Here is a 26,210-nt window from a genome sequence, read left to right on the forward strand (position 1 = left end):
TGAGCTTGGGAGTCACTCAGGTCTGAGTTCCTGTTACAGCTCAGAATTGCTGTGCAGCCTTGAAAGAGTTGCTGAACTGCTCTAAGCCTCGATGTCTTGAGGTTAACAAAAGATCATTAAATTTAAAAATACTGGGGAAAACTGCATTGTATCCTTGACATTCAAATGCATCTTCACAAACCTCCAAATTTACTAATATCACTATAGGGTATAATTTTCCCTTAGAAAATTTAGTAAAATCAATAAATACTCTCATTGGTGCTTTTACCACTTGTTACTTTATGGAAATGTTTTCAGCCTTCTTGCCTTTCCTAGAATCTCACTTCCATTAACAGCACTGGTTTGCTAAAGTTTTAATTCTCCCTGGATGAGCAATTTTACACTGACTGGAATGCTCTATGAAAAATCCCCCAGTATTTTATTTTTCTGAAAACAAACATATGGTGGACTATGGGGGACTGGTTCATAGAATGTGCTCTCATTAATCATTTTAAATTTCATAATTTTTATCATTTTTCTAAGAATTATCATTTTCTTAGCTGTTTTCTTTCTTGTCACTTCTGTCTAGATCAGGGCTGTCCATTAGAAATACAATATAAACCACAAAAGACAGCCGTACATATAATTTTAAATGTTCTAAAAGTCACATTACAAAAAAGATTTTTGAGGGCCTCCCTGGTGGTGCAGTGGTTGAGAGTCCGCCTGCCGATGCAGGGGATACGGGTTCGTGCCCCGGTCCGGGAGGATCCCATATGCCGCGGAGCGGCTGGGCCCGTGGGCCATGGCCGCTGGGCCTGCGCGTCCGGAGCCTGTGCTCTACAGCGGGAGAGGCCACAACAGTGAGAGGCCCGCATACCGCAAAAAAAAAAAAAAAAAAAAAAAAAAAAAAGATTTTTGAAAAACCAGGCAAAGTTAATTTTAACAATATATTTTATTTAACCCAAAATGTGCAAAATTTACTATTTATACCTGTAATCAATATAAAAATTACTAGTGAGAGAGTTTTCACTTGTGTTCATACTAAGTATGTGAAATCTTCTGTGCGTTTTACACTTACGCACCTCTCCCTTGGGTTAGCCACAGTTCAAGGGTTCTGTGGCTACTGGCTACCTTGTTGGACAGCCCAGGTCTAGATCAACAGTCAGCTTTCTTCTGGGGGCCATTTTTCAACAGATACAATGTCTTTATCACTTCACAGTTATTGCATTTGCAAGGAAGAATGGAGAATGAGGAAACCATATTGTGAGGTGGATACTGGTTCATTCCATAGTTAAGTAACTTAAATCCACAGAAGAGCTTGGTTGTACTAGGGATCAAATTACTACCTGTCATGAAGCCCCAGAGTTCCACGTAATAGCCCACATCACAAAAGCCAACGGGTTATTGTAACTGTTTTACAAGTAGAAAAAGCAATAATAGTGATCTGAAATTTTTTAAAAAGTTAAATTCTGCAAATATATTTGAATACCAATTGCATACACGACACTTGGCTGGGTCTCAACAGATATTTTGGAATAGTTACTAGAGATGAAGACATTTCAGAATAGTTACTTGATACTAGAAATCCAATTTTCCTGGCAGTGGTATGTATGTATGTACACACACAAACACACATATATATATATATATCCAAATATACGCATATATGCACTTATACATGTACACATGTATAGCATAAATTCCACCCATTCTAAAAGGGTCACTGGTTGGTGATTGTTATTTCGTCGTCTTCTTTTTTTTTTTTTAATAATGGGCACCATAGATAAAAAAACAGAGAATCAGTCTTGTTCTATAAACAAACTTCCTATTCACACTTAAATTTACCTTTGATGGAAAGAAATCTGTAGCCTACTCTTGTGAATAATGATAACTAGCACAAGCTGATTGCTTACTATATGCCAAGCACTGGTCTAAGGACTATACATCCCTTATCTCTCTTAATACTCACGGCAGTTAATGACGTAGGTGCAGAGGCAACTGAAACAGAGTATATTTAAGAAATTTAAGAAATGTCATACACTTGCAAATGGGACAGCCACAATTTGAATGAAGGAATCTCTGTTCAACCATAAAGCTAAACTACTCACTTTAAATGCGTGATGTTCTACAAACTCTCTTTCTAGATAACAGTTTGTTGTCTAACAGGTACATGAAAACAATATGGATATTTCTTATGAATTTAAATATTTCTGAAGATCTTAGTGGGAAAGAATTTTGTAAATACATAGTTTTATACTTAGCATTACCTCTCATTTTATTTTATCAAGATCCATCCAGGAAAAGGCTCAGCTTCATTCCTTATCTCTGAAGAATTCCAAAATCTAAAACATATGGCGTCTCTTATCTGTGTCATTTCTCCCAGTGCTTGCATTCATCGTTAATGTTGACATTTTGTGGTCTAGTGGCTCTTGAGAAATGACAAATACCTTTCTCCTTTGAATTGTAAATTACCATATTTGGACTTGCTTCTTCATATAATTTTAACTAAGCCTTTTTATTTCTCTCATTTATTAAATTGAAACTTTAGAATGAACAAGTTTACCTTAGTAGTACCTACATTTTTATTTTGACAATGTGGCAGTGTTTAAATGGCTAATAGTTGCACATAAACTAGTTGAACCAACTGGGCAAGTAAATAGCTCATTAATTTCACATGAATCCATTTGAGAGTAGACATTAGGGAGGTATCTTTCTTGGAACCCCAGAACACACATCATAAGGTAAGAATTAGTCTTCATCTTCATATCCATCTTCCTGCTTATACTTACTTCCTGCTTATACTATACATGCTTCCTGCTTATACTCAGAAGAATAATTCTTCTCCTTCTGAGTAGTAGCTATTATTAATAGTTATTATTATTCAGAAGAGTAATGTTAACAACAGAGTCATTTTTGAAAGTCTGCCAACCCCCAATGTAAACAACAGATATCAGAGTTGAAAGCATGCATTTTGAGACTTCATACATGTAGCAGATTATACGTTCTCAATAGACATTTGTTCAATGAATGATGGAATTGAACATAAGTTCAGAAGGACATTGAACTGCTCTTTGATCTTTCCCAGGCTTGGTGTTGATTTAATGAATGAATGCTTGATGTATGGAGAAATATTTGGGCATATATCCAGGGTCATTTATAGTTTTCTTACACCTCCATAATGTTATTTCTATAAACTTAGAGGGACATAGTAATTATACAGTCTATATACTCAGTTTCACATGAGAAGGCTGAGACCCAGAGAAGTAACTTGCCTGATATATAATGAGCCAAGATAAGAATGGAAATCTAGTTCAGCTGGTTGCCAGTCTTCCATGCAAAAACTGATATAGCTCATATTTTGATCATCATATAAATGTAACCTAAAGAAACATTGTGTGTTGGGACTTCATCACAATGATAATAAAGAAAATTTATAGTAAAAATAAGAAATTATATTTTGCATGGTGAAATAGATAATAAATGGTAGATAATTGAAGTCTGAGATTGGATTTGAGTATTAAACACTATATTATGTCTTCATACAATATACAGAATGGGTTATGGGAAGGACTTTTTTGCTGCGGATGTTATAATAAAAAAATAACTTTCTACTTATTCAGTCACTACTTAGTTTTCATTGCCAAACAAGGAAAACTGAAAGAGGCACTGGCCCATGCCTTCCCTTCACCTCTTAGTTCACTGACTGTCACCAATAGTAAAGGGTAAATAAAATGCTTGAAAAGTGGCCAGTGATCATTAAGTTTGTAACAGAGACGTCCTGATATTTCTAATGGCATAGGATGACAGCATTCTCAGAAGCATGACAAATTTATCTCAGAGAATGGAAAAGATACAGGTGGATGGGGCCAGATTTCTCAGCCTCTCTAATTCTCACTTTAGATATGTCTCGGGACTCTTTTTCAGTGGCTTAAATCAGTCACGGAGAATGAAGATTCATTAACTAACTTTTTGATGCAAAATCAGATGCCTTGACAACCTCATTCTGAACATTAAAAAAAAATAGTTTACATTCTCCATGTTTCCTCTCAATAGTGTCATTTTAAGACTGCTTCTGTCAAGCAGGAGTAAATCATTAAACGCTGTAGATATGTATTTATTTTAAGTATTTACAGAAGTCCCCATGATTTATTTCCGTGTCTAAATATTTTGTTTGTGCATCAGTTTATTATATTATGAAATCTCTCTTACGCTAATAAGAATTAGGATTACTTTTGGATTCTACTAAAAGCATGACTATTTTATACTGATTTCACATGGAGCAAGATATTTGTATTTTATGTGTAAAATTTACTTCATCTGAAAATGATTTACTCTAACATCTACATCCTAAAAACCCTTTCTACTCAAACTGGATTAGCAGCATCGACACCATCCTGGAGATTGTCAGAGATGCAGTGTCAGGCCCTACCCTAGACCTGCTCAGCCAGAACCGGCATTTTAACAAGATCCCCAGGAATTAAGTGTGTGCATTCAGTTTTGAGAGACCCTGGCCTAAGCCACAGAATTTAGTATTTGATTATAAGTTGCCTTGTTCTTTTCAGCAAAAGCCTAAGTCCCCCTGCAGTTTCTGGTGCTGGGCCTAAGCTAGCTATTTATTCAAATATAGTAAAATGATTGGAAAAAAAAGAAAGAAAAAACATTTCCAAGGTAAAAATAAGCCCTGAAAAACAGACCACGTCCTTTGTTTATTGTCCCAGGTTTATTTTGCTGTCAGATTCCTCCATAAGGCACCTTCTCAGAATAAGTTCCTCCAATGGAGGTTGAATTCCATCATGCCAGGTGGATCAATCTGTATTCAATGAATATGGGGCTGATTATCTACTTAGAGGATGATCCTTGTCCCTAGCGATCCTCCTTCCGTCTGAATTTGGATATTTTGTGCCTTGTTATCACCCTGGAAGCAGACAGGACAACAGGGAGTTGAAAACCAAGATTAGTCATTTTGTTTTTCTTTAGTAGTTTGGCTGAAATGTGTGATAGGTTGAAATATTGGGTCAAATAAATCCTGTGGACTTTATCATGCCACATAATAAATTTTAATTTATCACTGATCAAACAATTAGCCATTTGAAGAAGCTATTTGGTTTGTATTGGAAACGATATCTTAGTGAACTGAAAAAATTAATACAACTTCTAGCCAGACCCAGGGAGTTACTTAGGCACTGAGAAAAGTTGGTTCTGAGGATTATATTTTTAGGAAAACCTCATTTCTGAGGAATCTAAAAGTAAATTTCAAATATAACAACATCCAGAAGCCACTAAGGCAGAGACTAAATTTTAAAAGAGAACATTATAAATCCTTAATTCCTTTCCCAATTTCTGACACTAACTTTTCAAAATTCATGATTTCAAGTATCTGTCTGGTAATAAAGTATATATTATTTCATGTCATGAAACCCCTAGGATACATTTATACTGCCATAACTTTCCTTTTTATTCTACCTAGTATGCCACCAATTAGAGGACGTTAGGACTGGATTTTGAAAGTTTCAAGAAATAGGACCCACGGTTATTACACATGCTACATTTCTCCAATCACCCTTGAGAAATTAATGATTACAATTTGACATGGTACAAACTGAACCTGGGTCAGCTTGCTTACTTGATAAACTAGAAGTAAGACTGATATCATCAATCAGTTTATGATGAACTTTAGAGTCAATGACATACAAAACAGGATTTTATATGTCAGCAGAATCTTGACATTAAAAAAAATAATAATGACAAAGAAAGAGGAAAGAGAGCAAAAGAAAAAACTGCTTTAAGTGCATGAGTTGAAAAAAATCTTTGAAAAAAGCAATACACATTTATTGTATCTTGACTTACATTGCCTATGTACTAGCATGTTTAAACAGGTTAAGTTGACTTAGGAAACGTCCAAGACAATTTTTCCAAGAAATAATTTATGGGAGAGAAAACCTGACTTAAACTCAGCACAAGATACATAACTAGAAATAAAAAATAGGAGACAGAAATTTTAAAATAGAATAAAAGATCACTAATTGATTTTGATAACAATGATTATTATTGGGTTGACAAATGAATATGGATTAAATGTAAGAATAAGATCATAGACTTAAACTAAATATGGGTCAAAGAGAGGGAAAGTTCTATTTCTGCACAACAGGCCAAATTTCCGACTATAGTCAGTTATTTCAGTTATGTGTTATTCTTCATGAGGAGAAATACAGTGTGAATATCTCACTATTACCCATATTATTCCTGGAAAAACGGGTCCAATCAATCAGAAGATCCATCTCTGTAAATAAAAGGTATTAGACAACATTGCTATTACTAAGTAATCATTTATTAAGATGCTGTCATTGAAAGTGGAATACCTCATTGGTGATGATGTGGAAAACTGGAACACTGCTTTGGGGATTATATAAAGGGTACAGTCACTTTGGAAATCTATTTGGCAATATCTGAAAACATACCCATAACCTACAACCCAAAAATTCTGCTCCTTGAGATATACCGAACTTATGTGTATGCACACAAACTTACACATACCACATGCAAATTTGTTTAACAAGTGACATATCCTAAAATGTTCAGAGCAGCTCTATTCATAGTTGCCTCAAACTGGAATATCCAAGTTTCCACCAACAATAGTAATTTGCAGTAAATTTACTCAATGGAATACTATCACAATGAGAATGAACAATCTATAACCACACAAAAGAATATGGAAGAATCTCACTATCACATTGTTGACCAAAAGAAGCCAAAACAGAAGAGTTTGTATTGTATAATTCCATTCATAAAAGCACAAAACTGGCAAAACAAATCTATGCCCTTGGAAGTTAATACAGTGGTTATCTTTGGAATTAGAGCGACTGGAGGGAAGCATGAAGGGGTATCCTTGGGAGCTTGTATCCTTGGCAGCTGACTACTGGTTATATGAGTAAAACTGGTTAAGCATTTTTTTTTCTCACCTAGTAGCACATTCACACCTATAATAACCAATTAGAATCTCACAGAGTGCTAAGGGTTACATAGAAATAACTGGACATAGAAAGAGAGCCTCTCCCTTTTTAACCAACACTGGGAAGGCAAGATACTTTTTTTTTGTTTTTTTTTTGCGGTATGCGGGCCTCTCACTGTTGTGGCCTCTCCCGTTGCGGAGCACAGTCTCCAGATGCGCAGGCTCAGCGGCCATGGCTTACGGGCCCAGCCGCTCCGCGGCATGTGGGATCCTCCCTGACCGGGGCACGAACCTGTGTCCCCTGAATGGGCAGGAGGACTCTCAACCACTGCGCCACCAGGGAAGCCCAAGATACTTTTTTTTTTTTAAGTCATCGAGGGCTAACATAAACATTAAGCCTTTTAAGTTCATTCCAAAACACAAGATATTGTCTCCCCAGCCAATAACTTCTTCTTCCCCTTTCTTGGCATTTCTGCAAGTCATATGTTCCTGATGTTTCTGTTGCCTCAGCTCACATGGATTTCTTTAGCAGGACAAACCTGATGTTTCTTGTCCCTAAGTATCTCAGCCAAGGCTTAGGAAAGCAGCACATACAACAGAAGTTGTAAGGGTCATTCTTATCCTTGACAAGGGAAGACAGGGCAAAACCATGCCCAGTGGCAGCAGTACCACTGGCAACAGGCAACCACCTTTGCTCAAGACATTTTGAAGTTTATGACAAAGACCTAAGGAAAGCTATGGCAGGGAAATATCTAGTCATTTTCTAGGAAACAGTAATATTATAAAAATAAAATAGTAATGTGAGTGATAAAATGTTTTCCTCTTGTAGTTCATCTGATATCAGGGCAGTGATACTTTGTGGAACCCACAGACGAGAGCTTTTTGTAAAGTACAACCCAAAGATGGCAGAAGGATTTTCTTGTGTTTTTCTCTCCCCTAAAGTGACCACCCTTTCACTTGAGAATGTATTTATGTCATCAAGCTAACGTGATTCTTAAAAAGGACATCAATCTGCCCTTTGGATGAGAACACTAATCAGATTCAGCTAGTTTTTCATTCTCTATCTAAACACTGCCATATGTAAAAAGAAAAATCTCTGAAAACCAAGGATACTTTACAGAGTTAAACCACTCCTCCCAGCCAATCTACTTTGTTACCCTATATAAACAAATTCTGCCATTACATTCTGTTACTCATAACAATTTTCAGTAGATAATCCACAAATCAATTAAAGACAAGTTAATTGCCAAAAGGGATCAAGCAACAAGCATTAGAAGCCTAACACTTAAAGGTACCATCCAAAAAATGTATGTGTTAGAGAAAAGTTTGGTTTGGCTAGCTTTCCTTCTAATCCAAGATTTTACATTTGTATGATTAGTTTTGAAGATCAAAAATTAATCACACTGAGACTTCCCTGGTGGTCGAGTGGTTAAGAATCTGCCTTCCAATGCAGGGGACCTGGGTTCAATCCCTGGTTGGGGAACTAAGATCTCACATGCCACAGGGCAACTAAGCATGCACGTCTCAACTAGAGAGCTTACATGTCAGAAACTACAGAGCCCACGTGCTCTGGAGCCCGCACACCACAACTAGAGAGCCTCCGCCTCAATGAAGAGCCCACACACCTCAAGGAAGAGCCTGTGTGCCGCAACGAAGATCCTGCATGCTGCAACTAAGATCCAATGCAGCCAGAAATAAATGAATAAATAAAATAAACAAATATTAAAAAAAAATTCATCACATAATTACTCTTAGCTTATGACGTCCATGTTTTGGGGACAGACGTGGATAGCCATATCAAGAAAAAAAGTATTTGTATATGACATACTATTGTTATTTATTTATTTATTTATTTTCGATACACAGGCCTCTCACTGCTGTGGCCTCTCCCGTTGTGGAGCACAGGCTCCGGACGCGCAGGCTCAGCGGCCATGGCTCATGGGCCCAGCCGCTCCGCAGCATGTGGGATCTTCCTGGACCGGGGCACGAACCTGTGTCCTCTGCATTGGCAGGTGGACTCTCAACCACTGTGCCTCCAGGGAAGCCCTGTTACCAATTTTTAACTTGCAATTTTTTTGCTTTAATATTTTCTACATATGAAACTTCTTGAGGATTAGATGAAAAAATGTAATTCGAAATACACTCTTGGGCTTCCCTGGTGGTGCAGTGGTTGACAGACCACCTGCCGATGCAGGGGACACGGGTTCATGCCCCGGTCCCGGAAGATCCCACGTGCCATGGAGCGTCTGCGCCAGTGAGCCATGGCCGCTGAGCCTGTGCATCTGGAGCCTGTGCTCCGCAACAGAAGAGGTCACAGCAGTGAGAGGTCCGCGTACTGCAAAAAAAAAAGACCCCCAAAACACTCTCTCCATTCAGCCACTTAATGTCTTTTGATTGGGCATTTAGTCCATTTACGTTTAAAGTGGTTATTGAATGCATGTTCTTATTGCCATTTTGTAAATTGTTTGGGGGTTGTTTTTGTAGGTCTTTTTTGTTCCTTTCTTCTTCTTCTGTTTTCTTGTGATTTGATGACTATCTTTGTTGTTAGGTTTGGATTCCTTTTTCTTTTTTGTGTGTGAATCTAGTATAGCTTCTTGGATTGTGTAAATCGCTCCTTCTCTTCCATCTCCTTTTTATATTTCCATGTATTTTTACAATAAAGGTGAAGCAAAGGCAAATTCACTCAAGAGATTGGAGTCGGATCTGACCAAGAATGCAGTCAGTAATGAGGTCAATACCCATATAGTTTCGTCAACTTGATGCAATCTAAGTTATGCTTTGTCTGCCTAGGACTGCAAATGTACCCATGGACGTATGGAATGAAAATGTTTCAACTTACATATTGACATTTTCTCCATGAAGGCTCCCTTGAGTTCCCCAAGCAGAATCTCCCTTTGCAGTCCCTATTTTATTTCATTTTGTTGTTTATTTTCTGCCTTCCTCCACTAGAAAGTAAGCTTTATGAGAGCAAAGACCTATCCCCCAACCACTTTCCTCTTCATTTTATCCCCAATATAAGGTAAATATTTTTACGTGGCTAATAAAGCACCAGGCACAGGGCTGTGCTGGAACCATCCACACTAGTTGGCAATAGCAAACTGTTAAATTTTCAGGAGTATTTCTAAGTCAGTTGTTATACCTAGTGACTATAAAAATTAAATTATTTAAATTTACAATTAAATAAATTATGTTGAAAAGAATGGTATTAAATATTCAAAACTCATCACTTAATAATTTGACTACACTTTACTATTATCTATGTTCTTGAGGTCATTTACGTCATTGTACCTATATGTGCCATTCTGCATCTCTCGCCAAATGCATATTTAGTGACCTCTGTGGCTTGAAGTGGGCTGGTGGGTGAATTTTTGCCACAGAAATCAGCAAATACTACAAATAAGCTTTTTTGGTGTCTTCACAGAGAACTGGCTGTTAACATTTACCAGCATGCCACTGACCAGGCTTATCACTGGCATTTAACAAACAGTCTCTGAATGAATGCATTCGAGTGTTTTATTCATGGTCACGTTAGTTCTTACAGAGTGTGTTCCTCTAGCCCAGCACAAAGTTCCTCTTTCTCAGGTTCACTCCCAGGCTTTCTTTTTGGAATGTTGCTTACACATTTGTTGCTCTTGGAATGTTTGTCTTTTGCATTAGATTGACTTGACCTACTTAAGAGCTAGAATGGTCTTCAGGCTTTTCAATGCTGGGTGATGGGTTTGAGCTGACGAACTCTGACGTCTCTTCAGCTTTAACTCTCTGTGCCATGATACGGGGAAAGAAAGCAGAGTGTCCTTACTCTTGTCAGGGGCCTAAAAATATTGGCTGATCAGTTCATTCATTCAATACATATACATCAAGCATCTACTATATGTCACACACCCTTCCCAGCACTGGCAATGCAGATGTGGAAAAAAAGACAAAAACTGCTTCCACATGGAGCTTACATTCTAGTATGTATTACTACTAAGTAACATTAATTTTAGTGTTGTCTACGTGCCAGGCATGACCTATGACTAACACACTTAATCCTCACACCCTCCCATTTAACAGATGAGAAAACTAAGGCAGTCTGAAGTGAAGAAGCTTGACCAATGTCTCCGAGCTGTAAAAGTGTTGACATTTCAACCTCAGCAGTGCAGCTGGCAAGCCAACCAGCTCTTAATCACTATACCCAGCATCTTGTCAAGGTGAGGCTGTTTTTCTATGTGCAAGTTGCTTATAAGATAATTGTTTATAGGCGAGCTGTATTGTGCTATTCTGTAACCAAGAGTGGTTCCAATGATAACAGTTAACCACTATGTAATTTACAAGAGAAGCATCACAGAATTGGTGAAACCCTAAGGGAAGTGTAGAAAATGCTATTAAAGAGATGGTAGGCAGGCCAACTTTTATGTACATATTTCATTTAAGGGCACACTGGCCCTTTAAAGCAGACATTTTTATTTTCCACTTACAGACTGGGAATCTGCTAATGGAGGTTGGGGAATTACCCAGTTAAGAAAGCAGCAGAGCTGGCATTCAAGCTTGGTCTGTTTGGTTCTAAAGCCAAAGTCTCCCTCCTATACCCTTCCCCCTCCCACAATGTAGAATGGTTGTTAACCATGACGTTATTCTCATAATGACTGCTGTGTTGCCTATAAGGAAACTACTTTACTCATCTTCAATTTAGCTAATATTACTCACGATTTGGAATATCATTAAGAATGATGTTTCTACATTCAAGATAATGTCAATGGAATAAATAGGCATGAGACAGGATGAAGTTGACCTCTGTAGCTCAGAGAATCTTCTGGCTCCTCTGAACAGCTGGCCAAGGAGCAACATTTCGGCAGTAAAATACGACCATGACCAGTGTTTCTGGCCACAGGAAATAGGCCAGATGGAAGCTGATGAAGCAAAACCCAGGGAGAGGAGAGAAGCACATAAAACCACTGATTAGTTTCCTTTTTTTTCCCATAAGAAACACATATTTTGATGCGTTCACTTAACACTACTTTAAGCCAATCCCAATTAGGTTAGAAGACTGTTCAGATATTATTATTTTTTAATATTTTTATACAGCAGGTTATTATTAGTCATCAATTTTATACACATCAGTGTACACATGTCAATTCCAATCGCCCAATTCACCACACCACCACCACCACCCCCTCGCGGCTTTCCCCAACTTGGTGTCCATATGTTTGTTCTCTACATCTGTGTCTCAATTTCTGCCCTGCAAACTGGTTCATCTGTACCATTTTTCTAGGTTCCACATATATGTGTTAATATACATTTGTTTTTCTCTTTCTGACTTACACTTACTTCACTCTGTATGACAGTCTCTAGACCCATCCACGTATCAACAAATGACCCAATTTTGTTCCTTTTTATGGCTGAGTAATACTCCATCGTATATATGTACTACAACTTCTTTATCCATTCTTCTCTCAATGGGCATTTAGGTTGCTTCCATGACCTGGCTATTGTAAATAGTGCTGCAATGAATATTGGGGTGCATGTGTCTTTTTGAATTGTGGTTTTCTCTGGGTATAGGCCCAGTAGTGGGATTGCTAAATCATATGGTAATTCTATTTTTAGTTTTTTAAGGAACCTCCATACTGTTCTCTGTAGTGGCTGTATCAGTTTACATTCACACCAACAGTGCTAGAGGGTTCCCTTTTCTCCACACCCTCTCCGGCATTTGTCGTTTGTAGATTTTCTGATGAAGCCATTCTAACTGGTGTGAGGTGATACCTCACTGTGTTTTGATTTGCATTTCTCTAATAATTAGTGATGTTGAGCAGCTTTTCATGAGCTTCTTGGACATCTGTATGTCTTCTTTGGAGAAATGTCTATTAAGGTCTTCTGCCCATTTTTGGATTGGGTTGTTTCTTTTTTTAATATTGAGCTGCATGACCTGTTTATATATTCTGGAGATTAATCCTTTGTCCATTGATTCATTTGCAAATATTTTCTCCCATTTTGAGGGCTGTCTTTTCGTCTTGTTGATGGTTTCCTTTACTGTGCAAAATACTTTAAGTTTCATTAGGTCCCATTTGTTTATTTCTGTTTTATTTCCATTACTCTAGAAGGTGGATTAAAAAAGATCTTGCTGTGATTTATGTCAAAGAGTGTTCTTCATATGTTTTCCTCTAAGAGTTTTATAGTGTCCAATCTTACATTTAGGTCTCGAATCCATTTTGAGTTTATTTTTGTGTATGGTGTTAGGGAGTGTTCTAATTTCATTCTTTTACGTGTAGCTGTCCAGTTTTCCCAGCACCACTTAATAAAGAGACTGTCTTTTCTCCATTGTATATCCTTACTTCCTTTGTCATAGATTAGTTGACCATAGGTGCATGGGTTTCCCTCTGGGCTTTCTATCTTGTTCCATTGATCTATGTTTTTGTTTCTTGATTACTGTAGCTTTGTAGTAGAGTCTGAAGTCAGGGAGTATGATACCTCCAGCTCCGTATTTTTCCCTCAAGACTGCTTTGGCTATTCGGGGTCTTTTGTGTCTCCATACAACTTTTAAGATTTTTTGTTCTAGTTCCATAAAAAATGCCATTGGTAATTTGAAAGGGATTGTATTGAATCTGTAGATTGCTTTGGGAAGTATAGTCATTTTCACAATATTGATTCTTCCAATCCAAGAACATGGTATATCGCTCCATCTATTGGTATCATCTTTAATTTCTTTCATCAGTGTCTTATAGTTTTCTGCATACAGGACTTTTGTCTCCCTAGGTAGGTATATTCCAGGGTATTTTTTTCTTTTTGTTGCAGTGGTAAATGGGAGTGTTTTCTTAATTTCACTTTCAGGTGTTTCATCATTAGCGTATAGGAATGCAAGAGATTTCTGTGCATTAATTTTGTATCTTGCAACTTTACCAAATTCATTGATTAGCTCTCATAGTTTTCTGATAGCATCTTTAGGATTTTGTATGTATGGTATCATGTCATCTGCAAACAGTGACAGTTTTACTTCTTCTTCTCCAATTTGTATTCCTTTTATTTCTTTTTCTTCTCTGATTGCCGAGGCTAGGACTTCCAAAACTATGTTGGATAACAGTGGTGAGAGTGGACATCCTTGTCTTGTTCCTGATCGTAGAGGAAATGCTTTCAGTTTTTCACCATTGAGAATGGTGTTTGCTGTGGGTTTGTTGTATATAGCCTTTATTATGTTGAGGTAGGTTCCCTCTATGCCCACTTTCTGGAGAGTTTTTATCATAAATGGGTGTTGAATTTTGTCAAAAGCTTTTTCTGAATCTATTGAGATGATCATATGGTTTTTATTCTTCAATTTGTTAATATGGTGTATCACATTGATTGATTTGCATATATTGAAGAATCCTTGCATCCCCTGGGATAAATCCCACTTGATCATGGTGTATGATCCTTTTAATGTGTTATTGGATTCTGTTTGCTAGTATTTTGTTGAGGATTTTTGCATCTATATTCATCAGTGATATTAGTCTGTAATTTTCTTTTTTTGTAGTATCTTTGTCTGGTTTTGGTATCAGGGTGATGGTGGCCTCAGAGAATGAGTTTGGGAGTGTTCATTCCTCTGCAATTTTTTGGCAGAGTTTGAGAAGGATGGGTGTTAGCTCTTGTCTAAATGTTTGATTGAGTTCACCTGTGAAGCCATCTTGTCTTGGACTTTTGTCTGTTGGAAGATTTTTAATCACAGTTTCAATTTCATTACTTATGATTGTTCTGTTCATATTTTCTATTTCTTCCGGGTTCAGCCTTGGAAGGTTATACCTTTCTAAGAATTTGTCCATTTCTTCCAGGTTGTCCATTTTATTGCCATAGAGTTGCTTGTAGTGGTCTCTTAGGATGCTTTGTATTTCTGCAGTGTCTGTTTAACTTCTCCTTTTTCATTTCTAATTTTATGGATTTGAGTCCTCTCCCTCTTTTTCTTGATGAGTCTTGCTAATGGTTTATCAATTTTGTTTATCTTCTCAAGGAACCAACTTCTAGTTTTATTGATCTTTGCTTCTGTTTTCTTTGTTTCTATTTCATTTATTTCTGCTCCGATCTTTATGATTTCTTTCCTTCTGCTAACTTTGGGTTTTGTTGTTCTTCTTTATCTAGTTCCTTTAGCTGTAAGGTTAGATTGTTTGAGATTTTTCTTGTTTCTTGAGGTAGGCTTGTATAACTATAAACTTCCCTCTTAGAACTGCTTTTGCTGCATCCCATAGGTTTTGGATTGTCATGTTTTGTCATTTGTCTCTAGGTATTTTTTGATTTCCTCTTCGATTTTTTCGGTGATCTCTTGGTTATTTAGTAATGTAGTTTTTAGCCTCCATGTGTTTGTGTTTTTTATGGTTTTTTCCCCTGTAATTCATTTCTAATCTCATAGCGTTGTGGTCAGAAAAGATGCTTGACATGATTTCAATTTCCTTAAATTTATTGAGGTTTGATTTGTGACTCAAGATATGCTGTTTCCTGGAGAATGTTCTGTGTGCACTTGAGAAGAAAGTGTAACCTGCTGTTTTAGGATGGAATGTCCTATAAATATCAATTAAATCTATCTGGTCTATTGTGTCATTTAAAGTGTCTGTTGCCTTATTTATTTTCATTTTGGATGATCTCTCCATTGGTGTAAGTGAGGTGTTAAAGTCCCCCACTATCATTGTGTTACTGTCGATTTCCTCTTTTATAGGTGTTAGTAGTTGCCTCATGTATTGAGGTGCTCCTATGTTGGGTGCATATATATTTATAATTGTTATATCTTCTTCTTGGATTGATCCCTTGATCATTATGTAGTGTCCTTCCTTGTCTCTTGTAACTTTCTTTATTTTAAACTCTATTTTATCTGATATGAGTATTGCTACTCCAGCTTTCTTTTGATTTCCATTTGCATGGAATATCTTTTTCCATCCCCTCACTTTCAGTCTGTATGTGTCCCTAGGTCTGACGTGGGTCTCCTGTAGACAGCATATGTATGGGTCTTGTTTTTGTACCCATTCAGCAAGCCTGTGTCTTTTGGTTGGAGCATTTAATCCATTGACGTTTAAGGTAATTATCGATATGTATGTTCCTATGACCATTTTCTTAATTGTTTTGGGTTGTTTTTGTAGGTCTTTTTTTTCTCTTGTGTTTCCCACTTAGAGAAGTTCCTTTAGCATTTGTTGTAGAGCTGGTTTGGTGGTGCCGAATTCTCTTAGCTTTTGCTTGTCTGTAAAGCTTTGATTTCTCCATCGAATCTGAGTGAGATCCTTGCTGGGTAGAGTAATCTTGGTTGTAGATGCTTCGCTTTCATCACTTTAAGTATATCATGCCACTCCCTTCTGGCTTGTAGCATTTCTGCTGGAAAGTCAGCTGTTAACCTTATGGGAGTTCCCTTGTATGTTGTCTTTTTTCCCTTGCTGTTTTCAGTAATTTTTCTTTTTCTTTAATTTTTGCCAATTTGATTACTATGTGTCTCGGTGTGTTTCTCCTTGGGTTTATCCTGTATGGGACTTGCTGCACTTCCTGGACTTGGGTGGCTATTTCCTTTTCCATGTCAGGGAAGTTTTCGACTATAAACTCTTCAAATATTTTCTCGGGTTCTTTCTCTCTCTCTTCTCCTTCTGGGACCCCTATAACATGAATGTTGTGGCATTTAATGTTGTCCCAGAGGTCTCTTAGGCTGTCTTCATATCTTTTCATTCTTTTTTCTTTTTTCTGTTCTGCAGCAGTGAATTCCACCATTCTGTCTTCCAGGTCACTTATCCGTTCTTCTGCCTCAGTTATTCTGCTATTGATTCCTTCTAGTGTCGTTTTCATTTCAGTTATTGTATTGTTCATCTCTGTTTGTTTGTTCTTTAATTCTTCTAGGTCTTTGTTAAACATTTCTTGCATCTTCTCGATCTTTGCCTCCATTGTTTTCCCGAGATCCTGGATCATCTTCACTATCATTATTCTGAATTCTTTTTCTGAATTCTTTTTCTATCTCCACTTCATTTAGTTGTTTTTCTGGGGTTTTATCTTGTCCCTTCATCTGGTACATAGCCCTCTGCCTTTTCATCTCTCTATCTTTCTGTGAATGTGGTTTTTGTTCCACAGGCTGCAGGATTGTAGTTCTTCTTGCTTCTGCTATCTGCCCTCTGGTGGATGAGGCTATCTGTTCTGATATTATGTGATAACTTTATATTTTGATCGATCACTAAGCCCTGTTCTACACCAAATTTACAAGTGTTCTTTCTTCAGAGGAAGATTCTGAGTTGAGTTCAATGAGCTTAGTTAAGTCTATTGGAATGACACCTCTCATTTTGGAACTTCTCTTTGTGCGGTGATGAGAAGATGTGATCAGGAAATGAGAGGTGGCAAAGTGACTAGAAGTCTAGCCTCTAGGATAGCCTGCCAAGGTTCAGACTTGGGCAAGTTTCTTAAACTCTCTCTGCCCAGTTTCCTTATCTGTAAGAAAAAGGCAATGCCAGTCCCCCTTGTGCGGTTGTTTTGTGGGATGAAATGAGATAATATATGTAGAGCCTTGGGAACACTGTCTGGCACATAATAAGTTCCCAATACAATTTCAATCTTATTACTCTTACTCTGGACTTCTGACCACATGTGTGTTGTGTAGCCTCTGATCCCTGAACCTGCAATTCTTCTCTTATTTGGTGGTAATTATACCCATCCTCTTCACTTACCCTAAAAAATTGAATGAGATGAGCTACGGAACAGAACACCAAAAAGAGCAGTTATTAACATCTGTTACATCTGAAAAGCTTTACAAAAAAAATTTTTTTTAATGCCATACAACAGGAGGTGCTAATGTGATACTTAGAAAGTTACATCCTAGCTTACTGATTTGTGGGTGGCACTCCTTTCTCTTTCTAAGACTTGGGCTCTAGTCAGCATTTTCTAGTGGGCAAACTGAGGTTTAATTTGACAGCCATTGATGTACTACACTTCGGTTTCAGTAGGAACAAAGAGTAGCTAAGAGACAGTATATTCCAATTGTCCTTGCAAATAACTGCTACTTAAAAATCTCCAGAACAAAGTTGTGGATTTGAACATAACTGTCCAAGATTTGCACAGGAGGTGATTTAAGTTTATCTAGGGTTGTTTGTTTCTGCAAATAGTCAATAATGTAGTATATTCCATGATGCTTATTAGTGTAAGGGGCAGGAAAACTAGAACATACGTTGTTTCTGGCCTGTGGGATGTTAGTGAAATCACCTCTACCCTGCACGTCAAGGTACCTTGGATGGTGTTCTCCTCTATTTGTACAATACACACTCCACAGTCCCCATATAATATGTTCCTGTTAACATTCCTTTTTGAGAAGACAGAAAGCAGAAAGTTTTGTGATTTGTTCTGGTTGGAAGACAAGACCATCCCTAGAAGAGTAACTTGCTATTTCAAGTTTCCTTGACTGTCACTATAACTTTAAACAATAACATCTTTAAAAAACAAAATGTCCTAGTGTTCCCTTGGGGAATAGTCAGAGCCCACCAATCTGCTAAGTACTAGCTCCTTGTTCGTTCTTCGCTTCCCATATCATTTTCTTCCCAATTTTTTCAGGTACTATATTCAAACCTTCAACGTGAGTTCACTCAAATCTAACATAAGCACATCATTCCCCTCTCTCTCGCCTCTAAGACAGACATGAGAGGTGTGGCTCTAAAGTAATGATTGATTCTTATTCCAGGTCCACAGAGGAAAATTAGCCTCCTAAGGATGTAATCCTCTTTCTCTCTCTGTCTGTCTCTGACTCTCTCTGTTTCTGCATCAAGTCAAATTTAGCTTAATAAGCTACATATTAATTATATTTGGCTTTCTCTGTAAGTACATTTTACCCATAAAAGGCAAAAACTCACCACCGCTGAAAAACGACTTTCAAATCTACTTTAAGCATAACTACCTAAGGTTGTATTTCTCAGGGATCAACACTCATTAAATACATATGATTTACTGTTACTTTAAAAAATCAGACTCTTTACAGACTTGACTTTCCTTCATCCTGAATGCCACCAGGGAGTGAAAACAATGCCAGAGACAAATATTCAGCTTAAACCCAAGTGTATCACCAGTATCATGTGTAATATCCATTCAATCTTCAAAGAAAGAAATAATACTCTACTAGACACGTGTGGGGATTTTACAAAATACAAAATTATTTTTATTAAACAAACAAACTTATAAAGGATAAACTCAACAAAGAAATGTTGGTTAACACCTAGTTATTTCAGTTGCTTCAATAGTGGAATTATGTCTAAAGCCTCTCAAAGGTCAAGATAAGCTTAAGTTACTTCCATGTTTTAAAGATCTCCTATATTAAAAAAGAAATGAAGAAATACAAAAACTGGGTTGCAAAATTGTGGGATAGTTTAAATGTTTACATCAAATAGCTTAACACTTTTGACTCCAGGAATGCTGTGAAATGAAATCGTGCCGTTCAGAACTAAATGTAGATGTGTGTGTGTGTGCGCGTGTGTGTGTGTGTACACATACATAAATACTTTGACTCATGGTGCATTTGAGGTGGTGTGGTCTGTTAAAAGTTTAAAGCTGTACAATAAGCATCTTTTTTTCATTATTGTCAGTATATTGCTGTGACTGAATGCATACTCTTTTTTTTAAGCACTGAGAGATCTCTGAAAATGTGACATGAGAGTGTCCAACTGCTGTCCTAGCTTCTTAACCTTCCACTGGACTCCTGGCCTATGATAGGCCCCGATCATATCAGCAAGTTGATTTTACAAATAAAAGGGTGACACCAACTAAGAGACAGTAGCAAGATGCTTCATTGAACACGCATTAATGGCATTCTCCTCGCATGTAAGGGAGCCTCTGGCCTCAAGGAATTTATAGTCCAAAGGGAGAGAGAAAATAGGATCCACAGAACAATGAAGACAGTACATACAAAAATTAATTATTTTATGGGCAATTAATATTCAAATTAAAAGCAAATATATGAGGGACAAAGTCTCTCAGATTTCAAAGGAGACTGGCCCATGATGGCTATTCTGGATGTCACCCTCACCTCTTAAACTCATTATGAAAGAAACTTGTTAGAATTACAAACACAGGGCATTTAAATACATAGAAAACTCATCCTTAGACATTCCAGTGCTTGTTGTATTTCTGAAAGGATCGAATTGACCAAGGAAAAGGAAAATATTTTTGACATACCAAGAAGGCAAATTTCATAATATATCTACAAATCATACAGTAGAGTTTAAACTCTGCATTTCCTGAGATTTCTGCAATTCTTTAGTCCAACACACTATGGTTTTCACCTTACCCAGCAGTTTGATATTTATGATATTTAGAAACTTGTTATCAGATCTCAACAATAAGAAGTGTCTAGAAACTACCATCTATTGGAAATATGCACAGTAATGCTTACAAATCTTTGATGAGCATACATCTTAGCACATAATAAGCATGAGATGCAAATAATAAACATGAGAAGTGCATTCAATAGAAAGTAAAGCATAGAGTAGGCATATAATTTCTAATGTTGAAGCAGAGTCTTAACTGTAACAAATTAACATAATTAATAAAAATAAATGGTATTTATTTTGTTTTGAAGTAGAAGTAGATGTACATCTAGTAGTAAGAAAGTACTACTTACACCTTTAACTGCCAACTTTTATTTACCCCTTTCAAAGTTTGCTTATGCATTTTTACTAGGGAATTTTGTAATTTGATTCCTCGGATTTTATAGCTCCCTAAAATATTCCAAGGGTACTATCTTTCACACTGTCTAAAACAAATAAATAATTCTTGTGAATTATTTTAATCTAAACTTTGAATATTTTCTATGCGAGTAAATCAGAACACATTTTAATCCAAATTTAACACATACTTTTATAAAGGCCTGGTAGTTTCTACATATGTTACATTTGGTCTAAAGAAGGAAGACCTGTTCTTGAGATTTTGCAGACAATTTCACCTCCATTTGCTATTGGTGAAATAGCTTGCAGTGCTACAGACTAACCAATCAGAAACAAAAACTGTGTGAAGAATCAATCTTTTTCTTGTAAATATCTAAAACACTAGAGCAAAGAAGGAAATCAAAGATTTTTCTGCGTCTTCTGTTTTACCTAGTTATTTGATCAAAATAAGCTAACTTGGATATAAAGCAAAGCTGTAACTGACAATTTATTGAGGTCATGAGGTCAAGATTTTTCATATGATTTCTATAGAAATCTTTAGACATAACAGATTAATAACATATTTACTTCAATTTCATAGTTTCTATTTCTCCTGGGCAACATTAAAACTCTGAACTACAACCTAGACCACAGAGATAGTTTCCACTTTTCCATGTGAATGTGACCTGAAACCCTTATAAACAACACAGCAGTGCTTTGTTGTTGTTGCTTGTTTGCTTGCTGAATCAAACTAGAGCCCTTTCCTTACATTTAAAGGATTAACTGAAGGTTAGTATGACCAATTCTGGCTACATTAAGTCCATTCGGCTGGCTAACACACTTGTTTTCCAGATGCCAGTCACAGGAACGCTTTTATAAGTTCACCATTTAACTCTCAAAATCAGCTTTTAGAGTTAGTCAATTTCCTTCTACTCCTGTGGGTTCCCAAATACCCCTGATTATGTTAAGGTTCACATCTTCTTAGCTCCTATTCTGTATACTACTAATTCATCCTGCCAATTTAATGCAGTATAGGAAATAGAAATTAAACAGATCAACACAGGGCAAAGACTTCTTTGCAGGGGGCCTAAAGCTACAGAGGCTGATGAAAAAAGAAAACTCTTCCCAGCCACAAAAAGAAAGAGCGATACCTGTAGGACTTTGAGAAACGCAATCTTGATTTGACTCTTGTGGAGGGTCCTGGCACTGTGACTCCCCGAAGATCCCAAACAAAAGCCATGTGTAAAGAAGTTAGCAGGATTGCTGGCAAGTCAGAGTGGATGCAGGGCCCTGGGGCCGGATGGCCCCTGGAGGACCAGGAGGCACTTGTGGCCAAGGGAGGGCATTTCCTCTGTGCAGTGCTCTGTGTTGCCGGGGAGGTGGCGGGTGGCTGAAGCAGGACTGGAAGAGGTGGCTGGGACTTCCTGCTGCGTGACACTCGCCCTTTGCGACAGAGCTTGCTTCACTCTGACTTTATCTCGTTAATAACGTGAGAAACGCTCCCTTGCAAATTTGTTTTTAAATATAGCCCTGATTAAACAGCACAGTCACATGCCACTCCTGGAAAGCACAACATCACACACACACACACATACACACACACACACACTGTGAAAGGCATGATTGAAGTGTGAAGTTTAAGAAAAAAAAGTAAACAGAGGGCCTTTGTTTAAAAAAAAAAAAAAAAGTAAATACATGCCCATGACTGGGAAATTCAACAGAGATTTACTAACTTTCACACAACTGGCCACCAAATATCATTTTCCTTATTTCAACTTCTCTTAGAAACAGGGAGGAACATAGTTATTCGCAAACCTCACACAAGGATTTAATGGTCTCCAAAGACCAGCGCCCCCTTGCAAGTCAGCTTGAAAAGAAAGCAGGCAGATCACTTTCAGCGCTTCTGGCAGCTTTTCCCTCAAGGAGATAACTGTGTCACCTTGGAAAATGAGTTATAATGCGTGACTTTGACAACAGAGATCAATTTTCTTGCTCATTTTCTATTCCCTAGAAACATTTCTTAACTGTCTGATAAGTCTCTTAAAACAAACTTCTTTCAAATTAAATAAATGATGGAAGCCACATAGAGCCCTTCACGTGTCTTACGAGTCCAGCACATCTCAGTGAGGCATCTATTTCAAGAGTATGCTTCAGGAGTCAAAGGACCCCAGTGCTGTCATAGGTCCTCACCACCAAGTGCTATTTAATGTTAACAATGTGGCATAATTCCACCAGTCTCTGTCCAAACACTGCCCCGCCTGTGACCTCAACTATAAACCAAGGCAGAACTCCACTTCTCTGGGATAAGATTAGAGAGGCGTGGAGTGCCCAGCGGTGATTTAACTCCCTCTGGACTGGACAAATATAACCAATAGTTGAGTTTGGTGAGCATCACCACGTCTGCCAAATTTTCAGACCCCCTGTAGCCAAACTATCTCTTCTTATATACCCAAGGGGTCCAGACTATTCCTGTAGTTTCTGTAAAAGCTCAAGTCAGTAAACATGACACTTATTTTCATGACAGCATCCAGCACACCAGGGGTTCCTGAGAACACTACAGGTTCCATATCAGCCTCGGGAATGAGTAATAGAAAACGTTTTTACGGTTTCACCTCTGTGTTATCTGACAGATGGGCTAAAAGCGGGTGAGTGATAGCTGACTGAACAGCGGCGACCTTGGAGGAGCCAGAAGTTCAAAACTAAACACACTCTCTCCGAATCAACTAGCAATATTTTCATGCTTCACAAACTACACCCTTTTGCTTTTGTATGTGGATCCCCATTTCACAGGAGCAAGATTGGCGGTCACCTTCCTGGTATTCTTTGAAAGGACAGAGAAAGTGTCCATACCTACTCCAGCCTGCCCTTCTGGTGTATGAAATTTCACCATTAGCACTTTATTCCCGTATTCTATTTAATTCCCACATCAGGACAGCTCTTAGGAAGTGCAAACATTCCTGGCAGAGCTGACACAGAGCTGAACAAGTCGGGGTTGAATAGAATTGTTTCATCTGAGACTGAAGCCAAACAGTGGAAGATAACTAGGAGTCTGGGTGAAGAGGGGGGATGTCTCTGCAAACTGGTAGAGTGGGAGGTGGATTGGCATGAAGGGAGGGAGGGGGGTGGATACAGAACAAGTAAGAGAATAGGAGGGAAGGTACTGGCAAAGAGTTCCTTCCTTCACCTTCCATGCAAGACAAAGCTCTCATTTTATCCAGTGGCATTTCAAATTTTGTAGGACAAATAGCACCACTGGTTTTTAAATATGAAAGCTGCAGTCCATATATACAACATTGGAAGCAGAAAAATATTGTTTGCATTGTTAGCCCAAACGCACTTGTCATGCCAAGATGGACCCTGTCTTCCCAGCCAGGCTAAAGCCAGCAATAGGCATTTTGACCGATACTTGTCTTTGCTCATACCAATTTACATTTTGAAAAGAATGTTCTTTTAATTGATATCTAATTGATGAAGTATAAGGGCATAATAGTAATGCACAATGAAGGTATTATAGAATGTCTACCTTCTTCTAAAAGAAATTGAAGGAGACGCAAAGTTGTCTTTTTCATTATTGCCGAAACGTTTCTTCTTTTCCCCCTCTGCTTCTTGAAAGCAGATATCTAGAACAGTTAAGCAAGATCAAAACAATGGAACTATAAATGTGAAAGGACGAGCAGAAACATGGAAACTTTGGCCCTTTTTCCTAATGTGAAATTAGATAAAGATACAAGAAGTATCTGCCAATGTTAATGTTATTTTCTCCTTAAAAATAATTACTCACCACCTCCATCCCATTTCTTCTGTACAGTTAGGCATAATCCCCCTTAGGTGACCAGGTCTCGGCAAGGTCACGGAAATAAACTAGTTATTTCTGAGATTAATTATGAGCAAAGTTAAGCCTTGATTTCAAGTATAAACATTAATATTATTTTGAAGGACTGGCTAGTACTTCACAGACATGAGAATTTAGGCAATTGGAAACAATAAGAAAATTAAATCAGATGTTTGCTAGGATGAACCTGTGCTGTCATTTGTATTTCAAACAGCTGTTTATAACTTTCACTTCACAGGTACTAAAGGATAGAGAAGGAAATGAAGTAGAATCTTTTGAATGTTTTAACTTGTCATATTAGTAAGCATTTATTTCCCAGAAGTTGTTTTTGGAAAAGCATGACTGAATGTCAGGAGAGATGTTCCACCCCTGAGACAAACTCTTCTTTTACAAGTTGGAAACTAAACTTATATGGCAGAGAAAACCACGTTCTGAAATCTAAACTTTGCGTTCACCCAACTGTTATTCACATAATTCCTAACCTCTCCAAAATCTCAAGAAAATGCCTGCCTCCTGCCAATAACGTAGATCTTATGTTTTGCAGAGCTCTAAATAAGGCATTTTTGCCTCTTGAACATTTCTGGGATTTTGGTTCCAAGATTCCAGATGTTAAAATGCAAGTTTGGGGTTTGATGTTTAACACAGAAAATCAGAATTTCCTTTATAGGAGATGGCTACTATGAATCAAATCTGAAAATCCCATATTTAAAAGTAGGAGAATTTAAACATAAGGCACATAAGCATTTATTTACACACCAAGCTACTGTCTGATAGGTGGAAGGAGAAGTTTTGAGCTAAACTTCAGAGAAACAGACAGTTAAATTAATGGGCTTGTGTGATGTTGAAATACATTGCCTCAGGAAACCAGAGCAGGCAGAGATATGGGTTCAGGATAATGCAATATTTTGAAATAGCTGCTGGTTGCAGACTCAAAGGCAGCAGAAGTTAAAGTGGAAGTCAGCAATTGCATTTCGTTTTCATGTTATCAGCTACCTCTGATAATCATTTCATCATAACAATTCGATTTTCAGGGTGATCCGTTGCAAAAGAGTGTGCCGAAAGGAAATTCAACAAGCAGACTTGTGCACTTCTGAAACCTTATTCATTCCATGTAAGTAATTGTGGTTTAAACAAGCCCTCTTATTACATTAATGCAGTATCATCATCAACTATCAATTATTACTCCAAATGGAAATGCTGCAAAATAATGCTGTTTTCTTTGAATTGCTTTCAAATAGTCATTCTAAACCTTGTGTATGTCTACTTGATTTAGAGGTGAATTATTCCATGTTCTGAAACGAAGGAAACTTCGGAAACTGTTTTTTATGAGCTGTAACCCAGGGGAGTGCTAACAGAATTGAAGGTACCCCATAGTCTTAAGAGCATTAGGAAAGCATACTCTGCATATTAATCTGCTTCAAATGCATCATTTATTCATATATATTCCAGGACACAAACAGGAATAAAATGTAATTAAAGAGCTAAAATTATTATTATTACTATTTTATTTTGTTACAACATTTTTTAAGTTTTTTTTTTATTGATGTATAGTTGATTTACAATGTCATGCTAGTTTCTGCTATACAGCAAAGTGACTAAGTTATACATGTGTACTCATATGTATACATTCTTTTTTATATTCTTTTGCATTATGGTTTATCACAGGATACTGAATATAGTTCCCTGTGCTATAGGGTAGGACCTTGTTGTTTATCCATTCTATACATAATAGTTTGCATCGGCTAACCTTAAACTCTCAATCCATCCCTCTCCCACTTCTCCTCCCTCTTGGCAACCACCAGTCTGTTCCCTTTGCCTGTGAGACTATTTCTGTTTTGTAGATAGGTTCATTTGTGTCATATTTTAGATTCCA

At 37.4% G+C, this 26,210-nt stretch overlaps 1 protein-coding gene across 2 annotated transcripts in view; it reads right to left on the reverse strand.

Annotated features, from left to right (window-relative positions):
- LOC308616889 (3',5'-cyclic-AMP phosphodiesterase 4D) overlaps positions 1 to 26,210 on the reverse strand; it is a 575,090-nt gene that overhangs the window by 346,851 nt on the left and 202,029 nt on the right. Inside the window, exon 1 of one of the 2 annotated variants that reach the window (XM_081233381.1) lies at positions 21,657 to 21,843. The exons of the other annotated variant lie outside the window; for it this stretch is intronic. Within the exon in view, the coding sequence (XP_081089507.1) occupies positions 21,657 to 21,745 (89 nt within the window). The 5' untranslated portion in view covers positions 21,746 to 21,843. Of the gene's footprint in view, positions 1 to 21,656; positions 21,844 to 26,210 lie in introns of those variants that run through there. 2 annotated transcript variants of the gene reach the window in all.

Source organism: Mesoplodon bidens (genome assembly GCF_964165515.1).
Source record: "Mesoplodon bidens genome assembly, chromosome: 4".
In the NCBI taxonomy this organism is placed as follows: domain Eukaryota; kingdom Metazoa; phylum Chordata; class Mammalia; order Artiodactyla; family Ziphiidae; genus Mesoplodon; species Mesoplodon bidens.